The 17567-nt window shown below is 55.3% G+C and overlaps 1 protein-coding gene across 1 annotated transcript; it reads left to right on the plus strand.

Moving 5' to 3' along the window:
- Window positions 1–918: 918 nt before the first annotated feature.
- On the plus strand, window positions 919–16093 carry LRPAP1 (LDL receptor related protein associated protein 1). Its single transcript, XM_053577546.1, has 8 exons — window positions 919–1151; window positions 6649–6793; window positions 8953–9077; window positions 10820–10940; window positions 11811–11969; window positions 13370–13452; window positions 14452–14628; window positions 15662–16093. Exons 1-8 carry the CDS (start codon window positions 951–953, stop codon window positions 15722–15724), a joined length of 1074 nt encoding a protein of 357 aa, XP_053433521.1. The 5' UTR covers window positions 919–950; the 3' UTR covers window positions 15725–16093.
- The last annotated feature ends 1474 nt before the right edge of the window (window positions 16094–17567 follow it).

The following is a 17567-nucleotide window of genomic DNA, read 5'->3' on the forward strand; positions in this document are numbered from 1 at the left end:
TGAGCCCAGGAGTTCCAAGTTGCAGTAAGCTACCCTCCCTTGGAGGACTTTTCAGGGTCATTCTTCAGAAGGTCTCATTCCGTCCCTTCTCGGAGCCCCGAAGCACACTGTTGGTGCCTCCACTCACCCATCTGGGGCGCACTCCTTCCCGTACTCTGCCTACAGGGCACTGCTCCACTCACTGGCCAAGCCCCCAGCAGCAGACTATGCTATATTTTGCTCAACGGATTTACTAAAACATAGCGTGGCAGGGAGACACGACACAGACACACAAGCACCTCTAATACAGAAAGAGCAGGGAGAGGGAGCGTCTGGGACGCAGTGTTGGGTGCAGGTGCTCCCCGGGTTGCCAGCGGCCCTGCGCACCTGGGACCACTGGTGGGGGGCGCCTTCCTCCGTCCCGGGAAGGAGCGGGCTAGGTGGTGCTGAGGTTGCGACAGCACTGACATCTGCACCTCTGAGGGCCACCCACCGCAAGCCGGTAATGAATGACACGCAAGATCCGCCGTCAATGTGAATGAAATAGGAATATTCTCGGGTTCAGCCAGACTGGGCCCTGATTTCTGATCTTTTGCACTTTTCCTGGGAGCGGAGGGGAAAGAGGCCTTCGGTTGCTGTGACTCGGGGTTTGGGTCGTGGCTGCCTCCCTCCTTCCGCACCGCCGCCCGCATCGGTCTAGCTAGCCGGGCGCTAACCCTACACTAACCCTGCCCCGCAGTCGCACCTCCTGGAGGCCGCGGCGCGGTTGCCTAGGTAACGCCACGCGTCTCCACAGGGCTTCCTGGGCCCTGTAGTCCTCCGGCGGGTTCGCCTAGGCCAACCGCGCCCGGCGAGACTACCACTCCCAAGAGCCCGCGCGGCGCTGTGGGGCGGGGCCTGAAGGGCCAGCCCAGCGGTGGGCGGGGCCTCCTCGAGCTACCGCGCGCTGGGCCTCGGGGGCGCAGAGAAAGATGGCGTCGCGGAAGATGCTGGTCGGTGTAGGGGGGCTCCCCGCGCTGCTGCTGTTGTTGCTGCTCGGGCCCTGGCCCGCGGCGAGCCACGGTGGCAAGTACTCGCGGGAGAAGAACCAGCCCGAGCCGCCCTTGAAGCGCGAGACCGGGGAGGAGTTCCGCATGGAGAAGTTGAACCAGCTGTGGGAGAAGGCCCGGCGGGTGAGCGGGGGCGGCCGAGCGGGGGTGGCCGAGAGGAGGCCCAAGGGGCGGGATCCCGCACTGACCGGTGGTGCCAGTCACGGCCCTTCGCTGGGGCTCGGGTCCTCGAGCCCTGCTTGTCCTTGGCACAGCCTCCCCAAGTTTCAGGTGGCGCTCTGACACCACCTGCAGCTGGGACAGGGACTCAGTCGCAAAGGTGATTTGCCCATAGCCGCGGAGACCTCGATGCTAGCGCCCAGAGAGCTGTCGCGCGGCTCAGTGCCCCCGAAGGCAGAGATCCCCAAAGGTTAAGCGTTGCCACTGCCGCGTCTGAGCTAGATCTGAGGTCTCCTGCCTCCCGGGAACAAGAAGAACATGGTGATGGGCGCAAAAGCTCAAGCAGGGACAGCAGAAAGCCTAGAAGCAGACTATTCTTGTTAATTTGGGTGAGGGGCATGTAATCGGTTTAGAACACAAGACTTAGGGTAAGTCCAAGGTCAGGCTTAGAAGAGTATCTAATCTGACCTTTTTAGAGATGTAGATACTGAAGCCCTGAGGGGGAAGGGCATCTCCAAGGTGAACTGGGACTGCAACTTCCTAATTGGAATGTGACCTAGGCTCTCTTCATTAACATGATGAAGGCAAAAGTTTTTGTTTGGTGAACTGTGTATTTGCAAACTATGACCTGCCCCCTCTGGGCCTTAGCATCAACTTCTCTAAAATGACAGGGTCAGATTAGGTTCTGAGTGAAGTGTTCCACTTTTAAATGTCTGAGTCTTTGAGAAGGTGAGTAAATAATTTGTAAAATAAGAACTACACTTTGGAACAAAAAAGAGGAAATACTTTGGGGAGAAAGAAGGGGAGGGAGGGACGGTTGGGAGGAAGAATCTGCAGGGGCAGTGGGGATGGATGGCAGCTCAGCTAGTCCCCTTTATTTCCAAACCTTTATCCTTGGGGACTCTGGGGAGGGCACAGCCTTTGAGCCCCATTGTATGGAGTTTGGCCTGCAGAGGTGGGAGAGAGCCCTGGGGCCTGGAGAGGCAGGGCTGCTTCCTGTAGGAAGAGGCTCTGGAGGGGATAGGGGTTGCTTTGGCAAGTGAGAGCCTCTGAGCAGCAGGAAACAGATATGATTTGGGGCTGGTGTGGTGGGTGTGCCATGCATCTGCTGACTGGGGGTTAAGTCCCCAGCTGGATGAGGAGTTGGGACCAGGAAGAGACAGGTCTGTTTTGGAGGCTGTGTCGAGGAAACACTCTCGGGCACAAGAGCCTGAAACTTCCTTTGCTTTTGGGAACTGGCCCCAAGTCTTCCACCTGCCCTGCTGAGCTGCCCTAATCAGCCTGGCTTTGCCTGTTCAGATGCTGCTTTTCTGGCTGCCTCCTGGGAATGGCCCTCTGTACCTGTCAGCCTCACAGCTTCCTCAGCGCCACTCTGGGGCTCACCTGCCCTCCTCTTACACCTGACCTGATGTCCCTGCTAAATGAATCTCCACTGTCTGTTTGCGGGTAACTCTGCTGGGGTGAGTTGTTCACCTCAAATTTGGGTCAAGGCTTTCCTGGTCCCTTCTAGCTCTGAAGTTCTACGATTTTGTAGTGCAAGTTTGTTTTGCTGAACGTAATGTGAAGTTCTTCCAAAGTGGGGTTATGTTTCAGCATATTTTGTATATCTTCACCACTTTCACAGCACCTTGTACTCTGGTAGGCAGACCAGTGAAGTACTACTGCCTTTCCTTCTAGAATCTAGATAATAGAAGCTTAAAGGGGGTGGTAGGAGCAGGGGTCCAGAGTGACCTGGAGTGTTCGTTGTGAAGATTGTTCATGGTGTTATTATTCTTCTGTGATGGGCTTCATGCTTCTCCTCTTGCTACTGAAGGGGCAGGGTCCTGGGCTGGGCAGGAGGAGGTAGGGGTCATAGACAATCCACAGAGGAGGAGAATTGTTTGTACGGCTTCTTATCTGGCCCCACCAAGGACGGCCTTAAAGTCCCAAGATGGGGTCTCATTGCACAGACCTGAGGGGCAGGTCACAGCCTCTGGTGAATACAGAGTGGCTTTTACAGAGCAGCTTTCATAATGCCACTTGTCACCAGTGCCCTCAGCCTTTTGTAACTTTCTTTCACCAGCTAGGAGGATTTTCTCCTTTTTGTAATTTGCTTGATAGAAACATTAAGCATTTCTTTGTTTTTGAAATACAAAATTGCATTCCTTAGGGATATGTCAGGTTTGGGTAAAAGAGAGTCTGCCTAAGTCTTGGCTGAATCTTTTCCTTCTAGCATGCCTTTGTGGGCCCAGGGACTCAGGTGCCATGGTGGACCTCCGAGAAGACATTGAAACCCTTTCGTTGTGTGAGACAGGACCAGGGAATTATTGCTTCATCTGTGAGGCGTCTAAGTCTTGACTTCTGTTTCATAGGCGTGCTTAGGTGGTGGGGCCTGGGGTTGCTCTGCCCAGTCTGGCAGTGCTGACACATTTCCTCTGTGTGGCAAGGCCTTGAGCAGCGGCAGGAGTCGAGGACTGTCCTTAGAGCTTTGGGCTGGGGGAGCTAAGCAAAGGCTTCTCTTGGGGAGCTTCATGGGCAGCCTCTGTGATCCTTAGGTCTGAGACTTTCTCCCTTTTAGATTTGCTGTGTGTTCTGGTGATACTGAGCAGTCTTTTTTTTTTAGAGACAAGAGTCTCACTCTGTCGCCCTCGGTAGAGTGCTGTGGTGTCACAGCTCACAGCAACCTCCAGCTCCTGGGCTTAGGCGATTCTCTTGCCTCAGCCTCCCGAGTAGCTGGGACTACAGGCGCCTACTACAACACCCGGCTATTTTTTGTTGCAGTTGTCATTGTTTAGCTGGCCTGGGCCCGGCTTGAACCCGCCACCCTTGGTGCATGTGGCTGGCACCGAGCTAAGAGAAGAGCAGTCTTGAGGAGGTCATTGTGGCATGAGCAGGAGGGTGCTTCACCCTTGCCTGGGGCTGTACTGTTCTGTGAGTTCAGAGGGTTTTTTGTTGGTATTTTTTGGTTTTTGGTTTTTTTTTTTTTGAGACAGAGTCTCTCTTGGTCACCCTCGGTAGAGTGCCGGGGTGTCACAGCTCATAGCAACCTCAGACCCTTGGGCTGAGGCGACTCTCTGGCTTCAACCCCCAAGTAGCTGGGATTGTCAGCACCCGCCATAACGACCGGCCATGTGTTGTTGTTGTTGTTGTTGTTGTTGCAGTTGGCATTGTTTTAGCAGTCCCAAACCCTCCAGCCTCGGTGCATGTGGCTGGCACCTTACCCACTGAGCTACAGGCACCACCCTCCGAATTCTTGATGTCCTGAGTGGCACAGGGTCCTCAGGTCCGTGGTTAGCCAGCAGCTAGCACTAGCGCCATTGCTGAGCTCTGGGGCGGGTTGTTTGTTCTGGACAAGCCAGCTTTCTTCCTGTATATTTGAATGCCTCGCTATTTAATGTTTGACAGATTCTTTTCTGCACGTGGTTTCCGTTAAGTAGTTCTGCTAACTTAATGCATTAACATTTAACTTTAAAGAGGTGAAAAAGTCCAGCAATGGGGGCCGATGTTTGCGTGTGGCCTGCTTGTCCTTGTCCTTCAGAGGGGATCTGATGGCTGCTCTGAGTGGCACCTGTCAGCCTTAAGCTTGCAGCAGCTGCATTTTGGAGGAAAGTGAGCAGCAGCTGGAGAGAGAAATAGGATTGCATTTAAACCCCAGAGGCCTGAGACCTTAGAGTTAGTGATTCATAAAGAGGGGAGCATTGACACTTGCCTGGGGGTTCCAGATTGTACCTTTCACAGAGCACCTTCGGCATCACTTGCTTGATTCTCCCAGACCTGGGGGATAGGGGATGGACAGGAGGAAACAACAGGTCAGGTGGCCAAGGGGACAAGGGAAGACCACAGGGCTCTGTCTACAGCCTGAGGTCTTCGGATCTGCTCCCTAGGGGAGCAACATGTGCAGTCAGAGGACACCTGACCAGCACTGACCCTGGAGAAGGAGCCAGAGCACCTGCCTCACAGGTGCTGCCCCTGCTGTGGTGCAGGGCTTGTGCCTAGACAGCAGGCACACCTGGGGCCTCCCTTTCTCTGAGCAGCACAGTGAGAAGATACCCAGTAGGAATCTCCGCAGTAGCAGCAGTCCCGTATGCAGGGGAGTAGGAACAATTTCAGACAAATCTGAAATTGCAGTGGTTTTTTTAAAAAGGACTAGCTGGGCGTTGTGGCGGGCATCTGTATTCCCAGCTACTTGGGAGGCTGAGGCAAGAGAATCACCTAAGCCCAGGAGTTGGAGGTTGCTGTGAGCTGTGTGATGCCATGGCACTCTACCGAGGGCCATCAAGTGAGACTCTGTCTCTACAAAAAAAAAAAAGGACTTTTAGGAATCTGTGCTATTTGCCCTTTGTCTAGGACCATGAGCTGAAGTGTGTGGTGGGTGAGGACAGTGCATCCACATTGACCTGGAGGGTAGGGTGTCCACACCAGCCTTCTGGAGGGCAGGGGGTCCATGCCAGCCTTCTAGAGGGCAGGGCGTCCACGCCAGCCTTCTGGAGGGCAGGGGATCCACGCCAGCCTTCTGGAGGGCAGGGGATCCACGCCAGCCTTCTGGAGGGCAGGGGGTCCACGCGAACCTTCTGGAGGACAGGGGGTCCACGCCAGCCTTCTGGAGGGCAGGGGGTCCACTCCAACCTTCTGGAGGGCAGGGCGTCCACACCAACCTTCTGGAGGGCAGGGGGTCCACACCAGCCTTCTGGAGGGCAGGGGGTCCATGCCAACCTTCTGGAGGGCAGGGGGTCCACGCCAGCCTTCTGGAGGGCAGGGCGTCCATGCCAACCTTCTGGAGGGCAGGGGGTCCACGCCAGCCTTCTGGAGGGCAGGGCGTCCACGCCAGCCTTTTGGAGGGCAGGGGGTCCATGCCAACCTTCTGGAGGGCAGGGTGTCTGGGTCTGTGCTATCTGTGGTTCTGGCCGCCTCAGCAACAGCCACTGTCCTGGGGGCATTGGTTGTGGCTGTGCTTGGTTTTGTTTTTTATTAGATAAAATGAAGAAAACTTATTCGGAAGTTTTCTGTAAATTCAGCCTTCTACCCTCTGGTGGCTTTAGTTTCTCTTCTGTGGTAGTCGAGTCATAGGTGGACAGTGTATCTGGACATATTCGCCCAGCCCCTCGTCTGGGCCCCTGTGTCCTTCCTACCCTGCTTGCCCGAGAGCCAGGTGAATGTCACCAGGGTCAGAGTGGGAAGGGCAAGGTGTCGGGAGTCAGCCCCAGGCAGCTGCCAGGAGGGAAGTGGTACCCTTATGCACCTGGGATTCCAGGTTGTGGCTTTAGATAGGACTGGGAGGTGGCCTTGGTGTGAATTGCCATTTTGGTGTTCTGGGCCGTGAGCATATGAGATTTTTTTAATCCTGTTGTCAGCCTTCCTATTTCTGTTTCCTCCTGGTCTCCTGCGGTCTCCTGGTCATCACTGCCTCAGGTCAGTTTCCCGTGCTGTGTACGGGGCCTGTTCTGCAGCTGGTGGTCACAGACTGTCTCTTCTCACCCGGCAGCTCCATCTTGCTCCTGTGAAGCTGGCTGAGCTCCACGCTGATCTGAAGATGCAGGAAAGGGATGAATTGATCTGGAAGAAACTGAAGGTGGAGGGCTTAGACGAAGACGGGGAAAAGGAGGCGAGACTCCGTCGAAACCTCAATGGTACCCTGTTCCTTACCACAGGCTGAACATCCCTTATCGGAAAAGCCGAGGCCAGAGTGTTTCTGATCGTGGATTTTTTTCAGATTTTGGAATATTTGCATTGTTACACATACTGGTTCAGTGTCCCTAATCCAGAAATCCTAAATGCTTGAGCATTTCCCTCAGGGATAGTGTCAGTGCCCAGAAAATTTTCAGATTAGAGATGCTCGGCCCATGTGCAGGGAAACAGCTGCCTGGCCTCTGTGGTGCTTTTCAGTTCTTGGCAGGATGAGGTGGGGGCCGCAGGGGGTGCCTGTTTGGTGGCATGGCTCCGAGGACAGAGGCACCCTTGTCATTGGCCTCATCTCCTATGTGGTTTCCTGAGTGTTGTTGGCAAACCAGAGGGAGGGCCAGGGCAGCAGAGTGCTCAGCTGCCGGGAGAAGGGGGCAGGCAGGAGCCTGCAGGTTTTGATGTGAAAATAGGTTTCTGATGTCAGAGTAGACTGTGTCGTCATGCAGTGAGAGAACTGCTGGGTCCCGTGGGAATTCAAAAAAGAGGCAGAGCTGCCGTCCGCCAGGTCCCTGGTATGTAGAAGATACATGTGTTCTCAGGCCAAGAGGTTTTTTGTTTGTTTGTTTGGTTGGTTGGTTTTTTCGGGACAGTTTTACTTTGTCACCCTTGGTAGAGTGCTGTGGTGTCATAGCAACCTCAAACTCCTAAGCTCCAGTGATCCTTTTGCCTCAGTTTCTTTCTTTTTTTTGAGACAGAGTCTTACTTTGTCACGCTCTGTAGAGTGCGGTAGTGTCATAGCTCACAGCAACCTCTAACTCTTGGGCTCAAGCAATTCTCTTGCCTCAGCTTCCCAAGTAGCTGGGACTACAGGCGCCTGCCACAATGCCCAGCTATTTTTAGAGATGGGGTCTTGCTCTGGCTCAGGCTGGTCTTGATCCTGTGAGCTCAGACAATCTACCCACCTAGGTTTCCCAGAGTGTTGGGATTTCAGGCATGAGCCACCGTGCCTGGCCCTCAGTTTTTTCTGTTTTTAGTAGAGACAAGGTCTCTCCTTGCTCAGGTTGGTCTCAAACTCCTGAGCTTAGGCAATCTGCCTGCTTCGGCCTTGGAGTGCTAGGATTACAGGCGGAAGCAACAGTGCCTGGCTGGCCAAGAGGTCTTTTAAAGACAAAGTTGTGGCTCAGTGCCCGTAGCACAGTGGTTACGGCACCAGCCACATACACTGAAGGTGGCGAGTTCAAACATGGCCCCAGCCAGCTAAAACAACTGCAACAAAAAAACAGAGGACAGGCGTTGTGGCGGGCGCCTATAGTCCCAGCTACTTGAGAGACTGAGGCAAGAGAATCACTTAAGCCCAAGAGTTTGAGGTTGCTGTGAGCTATGATGCCATGGCACTCTACCAAGGGTAACATACTGTGATTCTGTCTCACAAAAAAAAGACAAAGTTGTGACTTCTTTTCCAGCCCCTCGTCTGCCGTCCTCCCCTGACTCTCAGCCGTCAGGTGGGAGCTGTGTGCACTGCCCTGTGGGGCCTGGGTCAGTGGGACTTTGGGAGCCATCCTCTTGGCTGACGGCCTTCCTCCCATCCGGGTGCTGGAGCACAGAGGAGGCACTGTCAGGTTCTGTCTCAACCCCGTGCCTCCCTGTGGCCCAACCATGGCATCCCTTCATCCCTTGCCCCTTTTGTGACCTGGGTGCACTGTGGGGCCCGTGCCCCATCCCTCCTCCTGGCTTGTGAGACCACGGTTACCGCTGGGGGCTTGTGGTTGTTATTGCTTGAAAGTGGCCATGAAGCCCCCGCCATGCTTGGAGCCTGCTGTGGCCTGACGCTTCCCACACGGTGCCGCAGGCGTCAGCCACCACACCAGGTGATGTAAGTCTAGCACAGTGACACAGGTTGCTGTTTTCAGAGTCCAGGAAGCTAGGTCTGACGACAGGACAGCTATTGCTTAAAACTGAGATGCTGTGATCCCCATTTGAAAGGCTCAGAGAGGCCAAGTAGCTATTTCCACCATCCACCAAATCTTGGGTGGTCATCCATAGAACTGGGTGAAAGGAAACTTCTAGAAAGTGAGAAGCAAGCCTGTCTCAGCCCCTCTAGGAGTGGAGATGTGTTAGCCCCTGTTTCTCAGAGGAAACCGTGTTAATAGCCTCCCTTCTCTCCTAGTCATCTTGGCCAAGTATGGTCTGGACGGAAAGAAAGACACTCTGCACGTGGAAAGCAACTCCCTCACAGACAGCAGCCAGGAAGACATGCTGGATGACCCCAGGCTGGAGAAGCTGTGGCACAAGGTACCTTGGAGTTTCTCCGTAACCTCCAGCAGCTCAGTCTCTGCTGCTGCAGGTCCACCGACCTCTGCTCTATATGGCATCCCAATATTGAGGGCAAGTCTCATAAAAACAGTATTTTTCTGTGATCATTTTCCCTTTCCTGTAAATGTTTTCAGCTTTCCTGTTAAGAATATTCCTTGCTCTTTTTTTTTTTTTTTTCTTTTCTTCCTTTAGCAATTCTCTTGCCCTTTGCCTCCCAAGTCGCTGGGACTGCAGGTGCCTGCCACAACACCTGGCTTTTTTTTTTTTTTTTTTTTTTTTTTGGTAGAGACAGGGTCTCACTCTGGCTCACTCCAACTCATCCTGGTCTCAAACCTCTGAACTCAGGCAGTCCACCTGCCTTGGCCTCCCACAGCACTAGGACTCTAGGCGTGAGCCACCACGTCTGGCCTTTTTTCTTTTTGAGACAGAATCTCACTTTGTTATCCTTGGTAGAGTGCCATGATGTCATAGCTCACAGCAGCCTCCAACTCTTGAGCTCAAGCAATTCTCTTCCCTCAGCCTCCCAAGTAGCTGGCAGTATAGGTGCCCGCCACAATGCCCGGCTAGTTTATAGAGAAGGAGTCTCACTCTTGCTCAGGCTGGTCTTGAACTCCTGAGTTCAGGCAATCCACTTGCCTCAGCTTCCTAGAGTGATAGGATTACACGCGTGAGCCACCACGCCCAGCATTCCTTACTCTTTCAACAAAGAAATTGTATTTGGCTTATGGCTGTTACACCTTCACATATTATGAGTTGTAGAGCAGCCTGGGTGGAGTCTGTTACTTGGTGTCTGCCCCTTAACTGCAGGCGTTTGGCCTTGGACTTGGTTCTGAAATTAGGAGATTTGTCCTTGCCAGGCAGTGTGCCTTGGGGGGCTTTCAGTGGGTGTCTGGGAAGCGATAGTGTAGGGCTTGTCCCAGCCTTTTCTGTGGAGTACAAGCCTCGGGTAGGGCAGGGCTGGGCATTGGGGTGTGGCAAAGGCCTGGTTGACCTGTGGCAAGGATTTGCTCCTTTCAGCCCCCTTTTCTACCAGTTGGTGGTTTAGAAGTTTGTCTGACAGTTACTTGGGAGGCTGAGGCAAGAGAATCGCCTAAGCCCACGAGCTAGAGATTGCTGTGAGCTGTAATGCCATGTCACTCTACCTAGGGTGACAAAGTAAGACTCTGTCTCTTTAAAAAAAAAAAGAAAGAAAGAAAAGAAGTTTGTCTGAATCCCCTTGATGTGGGTCAGAAACTGAATTCTTATGCCAGCCCAATACCAGTTCCCTGTCCTTTGTCAGGAGGGATGTAGCTGGGAAGAGGGGTGAGGAGGTAGGGAGGGGCCTGCAGTGTCCACCTTGTCACTGCATGGTCTGGGAGTCAGGTGGGGTGATGGTGATGTGACTGGCCCAAGGTCTCCCGAGGAAGATAGCCTTGCTGAGCAGGCCTGGGGGACAGCAGGCCACTGCTCCGTTCCTCTCTGGGGTCCTGGGGCTCCCCATATCTGGTGGCCGTATCCCACTGAGCCTGGGCCTGTCCAGGAGGGACTCTGCCCACTGGCCGCTCTCCTCCGTGGTTTGTTTTTTGTTTTCCTGCCACACACAGCCTAGTAGAGGGTCGTAAGTGTCATGTTTGGCCCAGCCAGGCCCAACCCATTATACTGCAAGGGTCCTGCCTGACCATAGGGAATGTTCAGCTGAGGGCCCCTCGGGGCACTGACTCAAGGCCTCCTTTCCTTCCTAGGCGAAGACCTCCGGGAAGTTCTCCAGGGAAGAGCTGGACAGGCTCTGGCGGGAGTTTATGCACCACAAAGAGAAGGTCCAGGAGTACAACCTTCTGCTGGAGACGCTGAGGAGAGCGGAAGGTGCCCTACTGCAAGTGGGGGGAGGGCGGGGGAGCATCGGCCTGTCCTCGGGTTTCCACCCAGTTTGTGGGTGGGTTTCCACGCAGTTGTGCTCACACCCCCACCCCCTGCTCAGGAGAGGCTGTTTGTCATAATGTATTTGGTCAGATGAACCATTTCTTGATTTGGGCAACCTCTGTTGTCACTGGCCCCTGTGTTCCCCGTCACAAATGAGCAGCTGCCACCTTTTGTTTGTTTGAAACAGGTCCTCCCTCTTGCCCAGGCTGGAGTGCAGTGGCCTCATCCCACCTCATCCTCCTTTACCCAGCACTGTGCCCAGCTAATTTTCCTATTTGCAGAGACGAGGTCTCCCCATGTCACACAGACTGGTCTCATACTCCCAGTTTCAAGTGATCCTCTTGCCTTGGCCTCCCGAAGTGATAGGATCACCGGCATGCACCGCTGCGCCCGGCCCGGCTGCTGCCTTTGATTGTCATGGCTTTCTCTGATGGGTCTCTTGTTTTCAACTCGAGGTCCTCCCCAAATATGTGACTTTTGCAGCCTGAGATAGTCAGGGCACACTGGAGGCTGATGACCTGGCAGGGGAAGGCAGTGCCCTGCTGGCGCTCAAGAGTGAGTGTGCTGGCGGCCGACTCTGCCAAGTGTAGCCCTAGGGTGCGTGTGATCCCATGTCTCACCTTTGAAAGGAAAGGACACCAGGGTCACCCCTGTCCAGAGCTACTGGGGCCCAGCGAAGGAGGAAATGCTTTCAGAAAGGAGAGCAAGGTTTTGTCCTCTTTCAGCTATGTGAATTTGAGAGGCGGCCAGGTGGGCTGGGCAGCGCTGGACACCGTAGAGGGGGTGCTCACCTTCACGTTTCTTCCTCTGCAGATGTCCATGAGAACGTGGTCAGCCCCTCAGACCTGAGTGCCATCAAGGGTGAGGTCCTGCACAGCAGGCACGCGGAGCTGAAGGAGCGGATGCGTAGCATCAACCAGGGCCTGGGCCGCCTGCGCCAAGTCAGCCACCAGGGCTACGATGCCCAGGCTGGTGAGCCCATGCCCCAGCTGCCCCAGCCGCCCTGGCCTGGTGCTCCCCAGCTGTCTCTGCTTGTGCTCTGGGCGGGTGTTGGGAGCGACCCCCCCCCCAGCCACACCCACCTGCCTGTCCTCCCCTCTGGGTCCTTGGCATAGCTGTCATTGCCCTCACACCACCTGTCCCATTAGTCAGTCTCCCTTGGCCCTGCACGGTCAGGACCGTCTCTTGCACAAAAATGGGTGGCTGCACCAGCTCGGCACCTAGGGCCACGGTGTCCTCACTTGTGCCACAAGCCCTTGCTGGGCGAGCTGCTTGCCCAGGACCCAGGCCAGGAGACCTGTGCAGTGTTTCCACAGAGTCTGTCAGGTGTCACTTGGCATGGCTCTTAATTGTGTGTATTTGTTCATCTGACAATATGACGGTGCTAGCTGCGTGCCGGGCCCTGCTCTAGACTCAGATGCAGCAGTGGGTGAGGCATGGCCGTGAGGGCAGCTCCTGTGCATGGCACTGGGCAGGTCCACCTCTCTGCAGCACAGCCGCTGCCAACTCCCTTTGGCTACTCTGAGCCCTGCTGTGCTAGTGACCATACCTCCATGTAGGGTTTGCTGGTTACTCCACTGAGGGGATCCAGTGAGCCTGGCCATGGTCAGTGCAATAAATAGCACTCTGACACCCCACCCCACCCCTTGCCCCTGTCTTCTACAGGGCAGCTGCACCAGCCTGCTCCTGGGGTTCCTCCTGCTGGAATGCCAGACAGAACTACCCTGTTTCCCCAAAAATAAGACAGTGTCGTATTTTAAGGTGTGCTCCCAAAGATGCCCTAGGTCTTATTTTCAGGGGACATCTTATCTTTCCTGTAAGTAGGTCTTATTTTCGGGAAAACAGGGTAGATAGGAAGGGGCCAGCGCAGAGGAGGGGACAGACTGCTGTGGGCAGGCCATTTGCTTCCAGTTTCCTCCCAGATGGGGACAGGAGCATGCAAGGCACCTTTCATACGTCCTCTCAGCACCAGTAGAGGCTAAGGAGCAATCTGGGTTTGGTTTGCGTAGGCGCTAGAAGGGAAGCGGCCTGAGGCTCACTCTGGACCTGTCGTTCAGCAGACAGTCCCTCCTCCATAGGTTGCCCCTCCTCCCTTGCCGGTAGCACCAGTCCAGCACACTCTGTGGGCCTCTTGGGCTTAGCTGCGGGCTTCTGTATGTCTGGACACAAAGGACAGGGGGGCCACCCTGCAGCCAGGTCATGTGAGCCGTGGGCTGCCCCACAGCACCCCAGGACAGGTCTCTGGGCACACGCAGCTCACGCGCATTGTGCTCACACCCGCACACGCAGCTCGCTGTTCTCTTGGTGGGGTCGGCCATGTGGTCTTGGTGTGTGCCATGTAGACCACCGAGGCCACTCTGCATCTTCCACAGAGTTCGAGGAGCCCAGAGTGATTGACCTGTGGGACCTGGCCAAGTCAGCCAACTTCACGGAGAAGGAGCTGGAGTCCTTTCGGGTAAGGAAGGTGCAGTTGATACTGTCCCAGCAAAATTATTTGGCAGCTATCCCTTCTGTCAACCCTGGTGATGACAAGAATTCTGCTGTGTTTTCTTAGCTGCACAGTGGGCAAATGCGTGTTGTCCAGACCCTTTGGCCTCTTGCCCTTTGTGTCCCCCTGGTGTCCTGGAGTGGCCTGTGTGGGAGACTGTGTAGCACGCCCCTCCCCAAGCAGGGCTATGGTCTCTTATCTGTAGGGACAGTGGCGCTCGTTGGATGGTCTCGCATGCAGCCTTGGGTGGGTGTGCTGCATGTGTGGGGGGAGAAGGTCAGGAGTTGTCCGCTGGGGGCAACAGGTACTCTGAGGTATTTCTGGGGAGGAGGCGCTGAGACTGTGCTCTGGGGCTATGGCCTGAGGGAAAGGATGCCATGTCTGGGCAGCACCCCCCTGCACATACTCAGTGGGTCCAGGGTCAGGGAAGGGATGGGTCATGCTGGTGGGGATGGAAGGGGGCCTACAGCGTGTGGAGCTCTGGATTGTTCCAACAGCTGAGTGTGGAGCAAGCAGTGGGGCAGGATGGTCTGTGAGCAGCAGGGTGGCTGGAGTTGGAGGAAGCTGGGGGAGTGGGATGCTCTGTGAGCAGCAGGGTGGCTGGAGTTGGAAGTGCAGTGGGGTTGCCGTGTGTCTGCGAGCTCTGGAAGCCTCTGTGCTAGGCGTGTCTTGGGCTGGACCTGCCCTTGGGGAGCCCCAGGAAGGGCCCTCAGCCACCAGGAGGGGTTGAGGCTTCCACTAGGGGCTGGGGACGGGCACTGTGGGGGCTCGGCAGGTGCAATGGGGAGGGTGGGGTTGAGGCCAGCTGTGGGACTGAGGCGGGACACACTCACTCGCTGGCTGGGTGTCCTTGTACCTGCTGTGTGGCCTGCTTGCCACCCTTGTGGGGTGACAGTTTATTGAGGACCCCAGAGTGGCATTGAGAGCAGATGGATGGAAAATCAGATTATTTAAACTTTGTTCCAGGAGGAGCTCAAGCATTTTGAGGCCAAGATTGAGAAGCACAACCACTACCAGAAGCAGCTGGAGATCTCCCACGAGAAGCTGAGGCATGCGGAGAGCACAGGCGACGGGGAGCGCCTCAGCCGCAGCCGCGAGAAGCACGCGCTGCTGGAGGGCAGGACCAAGGAGCTGGGCTACACGGTGGGTCCCACCCTGCACTGCTGGCTCGATGTGCAGGGTGCAGCCCTCCACGCGGTCCTCCCTGTAGAGGCTGAGTCCTGGGTGGTCACAGTTGTGCTGACACCAAAGTTGACGTGTATGGCATGCAGTCTCCCAACCCTCATGGGGAACACGGGTCCTCAGTGGCTGAGGTGGGGCATCACCTGGGGGCCTTGCAGTGGACACTGTGGGGATAGCTTGTGGGGACCCTTCCTGCTGGCACAGGGCAGGGCGAGATGGTGTCGGGAGAGGCAGGACCACAGCCACATGTGTGTGTTGAGAAGAAGCCAGTGGCACAGAAAGCTCTGGAAACTGTGATGCCAGTTGCTTGTGGAGCAGACATGCCTTTTAAATTTCGAGTTGTGGGAATAGATTGTAGATGTAAAAATGAGCAGAATTTAAGAAACAAACTGAGGCAGGATGCTTGAGGAGAGGGTGGGGCAGGTCTGCACCTCTGCCAGGGAATGAGGGAGAGAGGCAGGAAATTGGGTCTAAAACCAACGAGGCAGCCGGAGGGTTTGGGGAGAACTCACCTGTGAGGGCAGAGATACAACGGGAACCTAGTTGGGCTTCACCTGACTGCAGGAGAGATTCAGCATTGGCCAGGAAATCCCTGATAGGGCAAAGTTGGGGGCAGTGGGAGGGCCCTTCAGCAAGCTGCCTGCAGGGGTGGGAGGCAGTGCCAACCAAGTGGGGTTTTGTGAGAATTTGGGACCCAGGTCTGTCTAACGTGGTACCTGCCACGGCAGTGGGACTCTTTCCTCCCATACACCCTCCTGGGATGGGCGGGGAGGGTGCCTTTTCCCAGGGCTCTGTCCTAGTCGTTACGTGAGCTGATAACAGAAAACACCCGTTTCTAGCTGTTTTTAATACTGTTTGGTGGGTAATTAATTGCAGGGTGCCATAAGAGAGCTCCTCAGTGTTCCTTTTTAGATGGAGCATCTCATGATTCCATCTCATGATTGTGAGTCATGATCTCATAGAATGGGATTTGTTCATGTGCTTCCGTCTGCAGGTGAAGAAGCATTTACAAGATCTGTCCAGCAGAATCTCCAGGGCTCGGCACAACGAACTCTGATGCAATGGGGAGTCGGCCTGGCAGGGGGAGGATGCTGTGACTTCTACAGATTCTCCCGAAGGCAGTCCAGGGGGCTTGGGCGGGGGCTGGTCACAGGTGTGACAGGAAGGACTGTTTCAAATGACTGTTCAGCAGCTGCTGACTCCACGTCTTGAATCAGCGTCTGTTCCCGCTGGTTCATGGGCTCCGGTTTTTCTTACGCAAGTGTGGCAAGCACACTCTGGTGAGGACCTTGCTGTCCAGGTCTCTGTCAGTCCTCTGCTACAACAGCAGAGTTTTCATCAAAACCCTTACAGATCTGCCACTGGGAATAGTGTGTACACAGTCCTTAAAAATACATGGCAGTATATCTACGCCGTCCAATACTGAGTGGTCACTCAGTGTCACAGCAGCTCTGGCCGGAGCCACCAGCCCAGTGGAGCAAAGGGCTGAGTGATGCCTCCGTGGCCCTGTGCTGGCTGGGGAGCCCTTCCCTCACTTGTCCTTTTCTGTCCCCCCCTGCCCAGGGCTTTGGCATTAACCTGGTTCAAGGCTGAAAGCTCCCGGGAGTTGAGGTCACGTGGTAAAGACAGCAGGGCAGAGGGTGTGTGGGCTGTAGGGCACAAGGTGGCGTCTGTCTCCTCTCTGCAGCTCCAGGGGCTCAAGAAGACCCTGAGAGCCTGCCAGGCTTCTGTGTCCAGCATAAACAGTCTTAGGAGGAGGCCTGCTTGGCGCCACGGCGACAGCACTACCCAAGTCAGGACCATGAGAGAGCCCTGACTCAGTCAACAGCTGCATCTCAGCCCAGATGAGGCAATCTGCCAAATATGAATATCCACTTAGCCACCAATTTATAAGAAAGCTAAGGTTGAGGGATACATGCTGGTAGTTTGAGTGTCAGGGGTATGGATGTAGCAGGGCTGATGGCGTGGCACACTGCAGGTCACTTTGCAGGTTCCTGTTCTGCATGGACTCCGGGGAAGAGGTAGCTTCTGCTTGGCCCACTGACGTCAGCCTCCTGGCCCAGGAGCCTCACCAAGGCCTCACGTGGTGTCTGCCACTGGGACAGTTGGGATGTGGGTTCACTCAGGCACAGCCCCTGGGCCCAGAGAAGTGCTGGTCTGCTGCACGTTGATCCTGGCAGGGCAAAGAGCTCCAGGGTGGGAACACCAGGACCCTTTGTGCAGAGCAGAGCTCTCAGGGTCTCACAGGTCAGGAAGGGGTGTGAAGCCTGGGATGGGGCTGCCCAGCACAGAGGCAAACATCACCCACTTAGGAGTCAGCAGCAGTGGAGGCTGAGCTTTCAGATGTGGGCGAGAGAAACAGACGACAGATGCTGTGTTACTGTCCTGCCCTCAGGTGGGGGTGGGTCACCTGAACAATCGCATTGGGTGAAGCAGTCTTCCCAGAAAGTGCTGAGATCACTTATGGCTCAGTGGATTGTCCCACAGTAGTGGGTGGAAGCCTCAGCTCTGGTGTTCTAGCCGGACCCGCCCACCCCGTCGTCCCCAGAAGTGCTGGCACACTCGACTCCAGCAGTGTGGCTGCCCTGTGAACGTGGTGGAAAGTTCACAAGTCACATGGGATTGTCTGTGGTGTCTGGCCTCTTGTAATCAGCAGATTGCTGGGATTCAGCCGTGCCGTCTAGCAGAAGTCTGCTTTTTGTTGCTGTGTCACCCTAGACTTTTTTTTTTTTTTTTTTGTAGAGACAGAGTCTCACTTTATGGCCCTCGGTAGAGTGCCGTGGCGTCACACAGCTCACAGCAACGTCCAACTCCTGGGCTTAAGTGATTCTCTTGCCTCAGCCTCCCGAGCAGCTGGGACTACAGGCGCCCGCCACAACGCCCGGCCATTTTTTGGTTGC

The sequence above is a fragment of the Nycticebus coucang genome, chromosome 23 (genome assembly GCF_027406575.1).
Source record: "Nycticebus coucang isolate mNycCou1 chromosome 23, mNycCou1.pri, whole genome shotgun sequence".
Classification (NCBI taxonomy): Eukaryota; Metazoa; Chordata; class Mammalia; order Primates; family Lorisidae; genus Nycticebus; species Nycticebus coucang.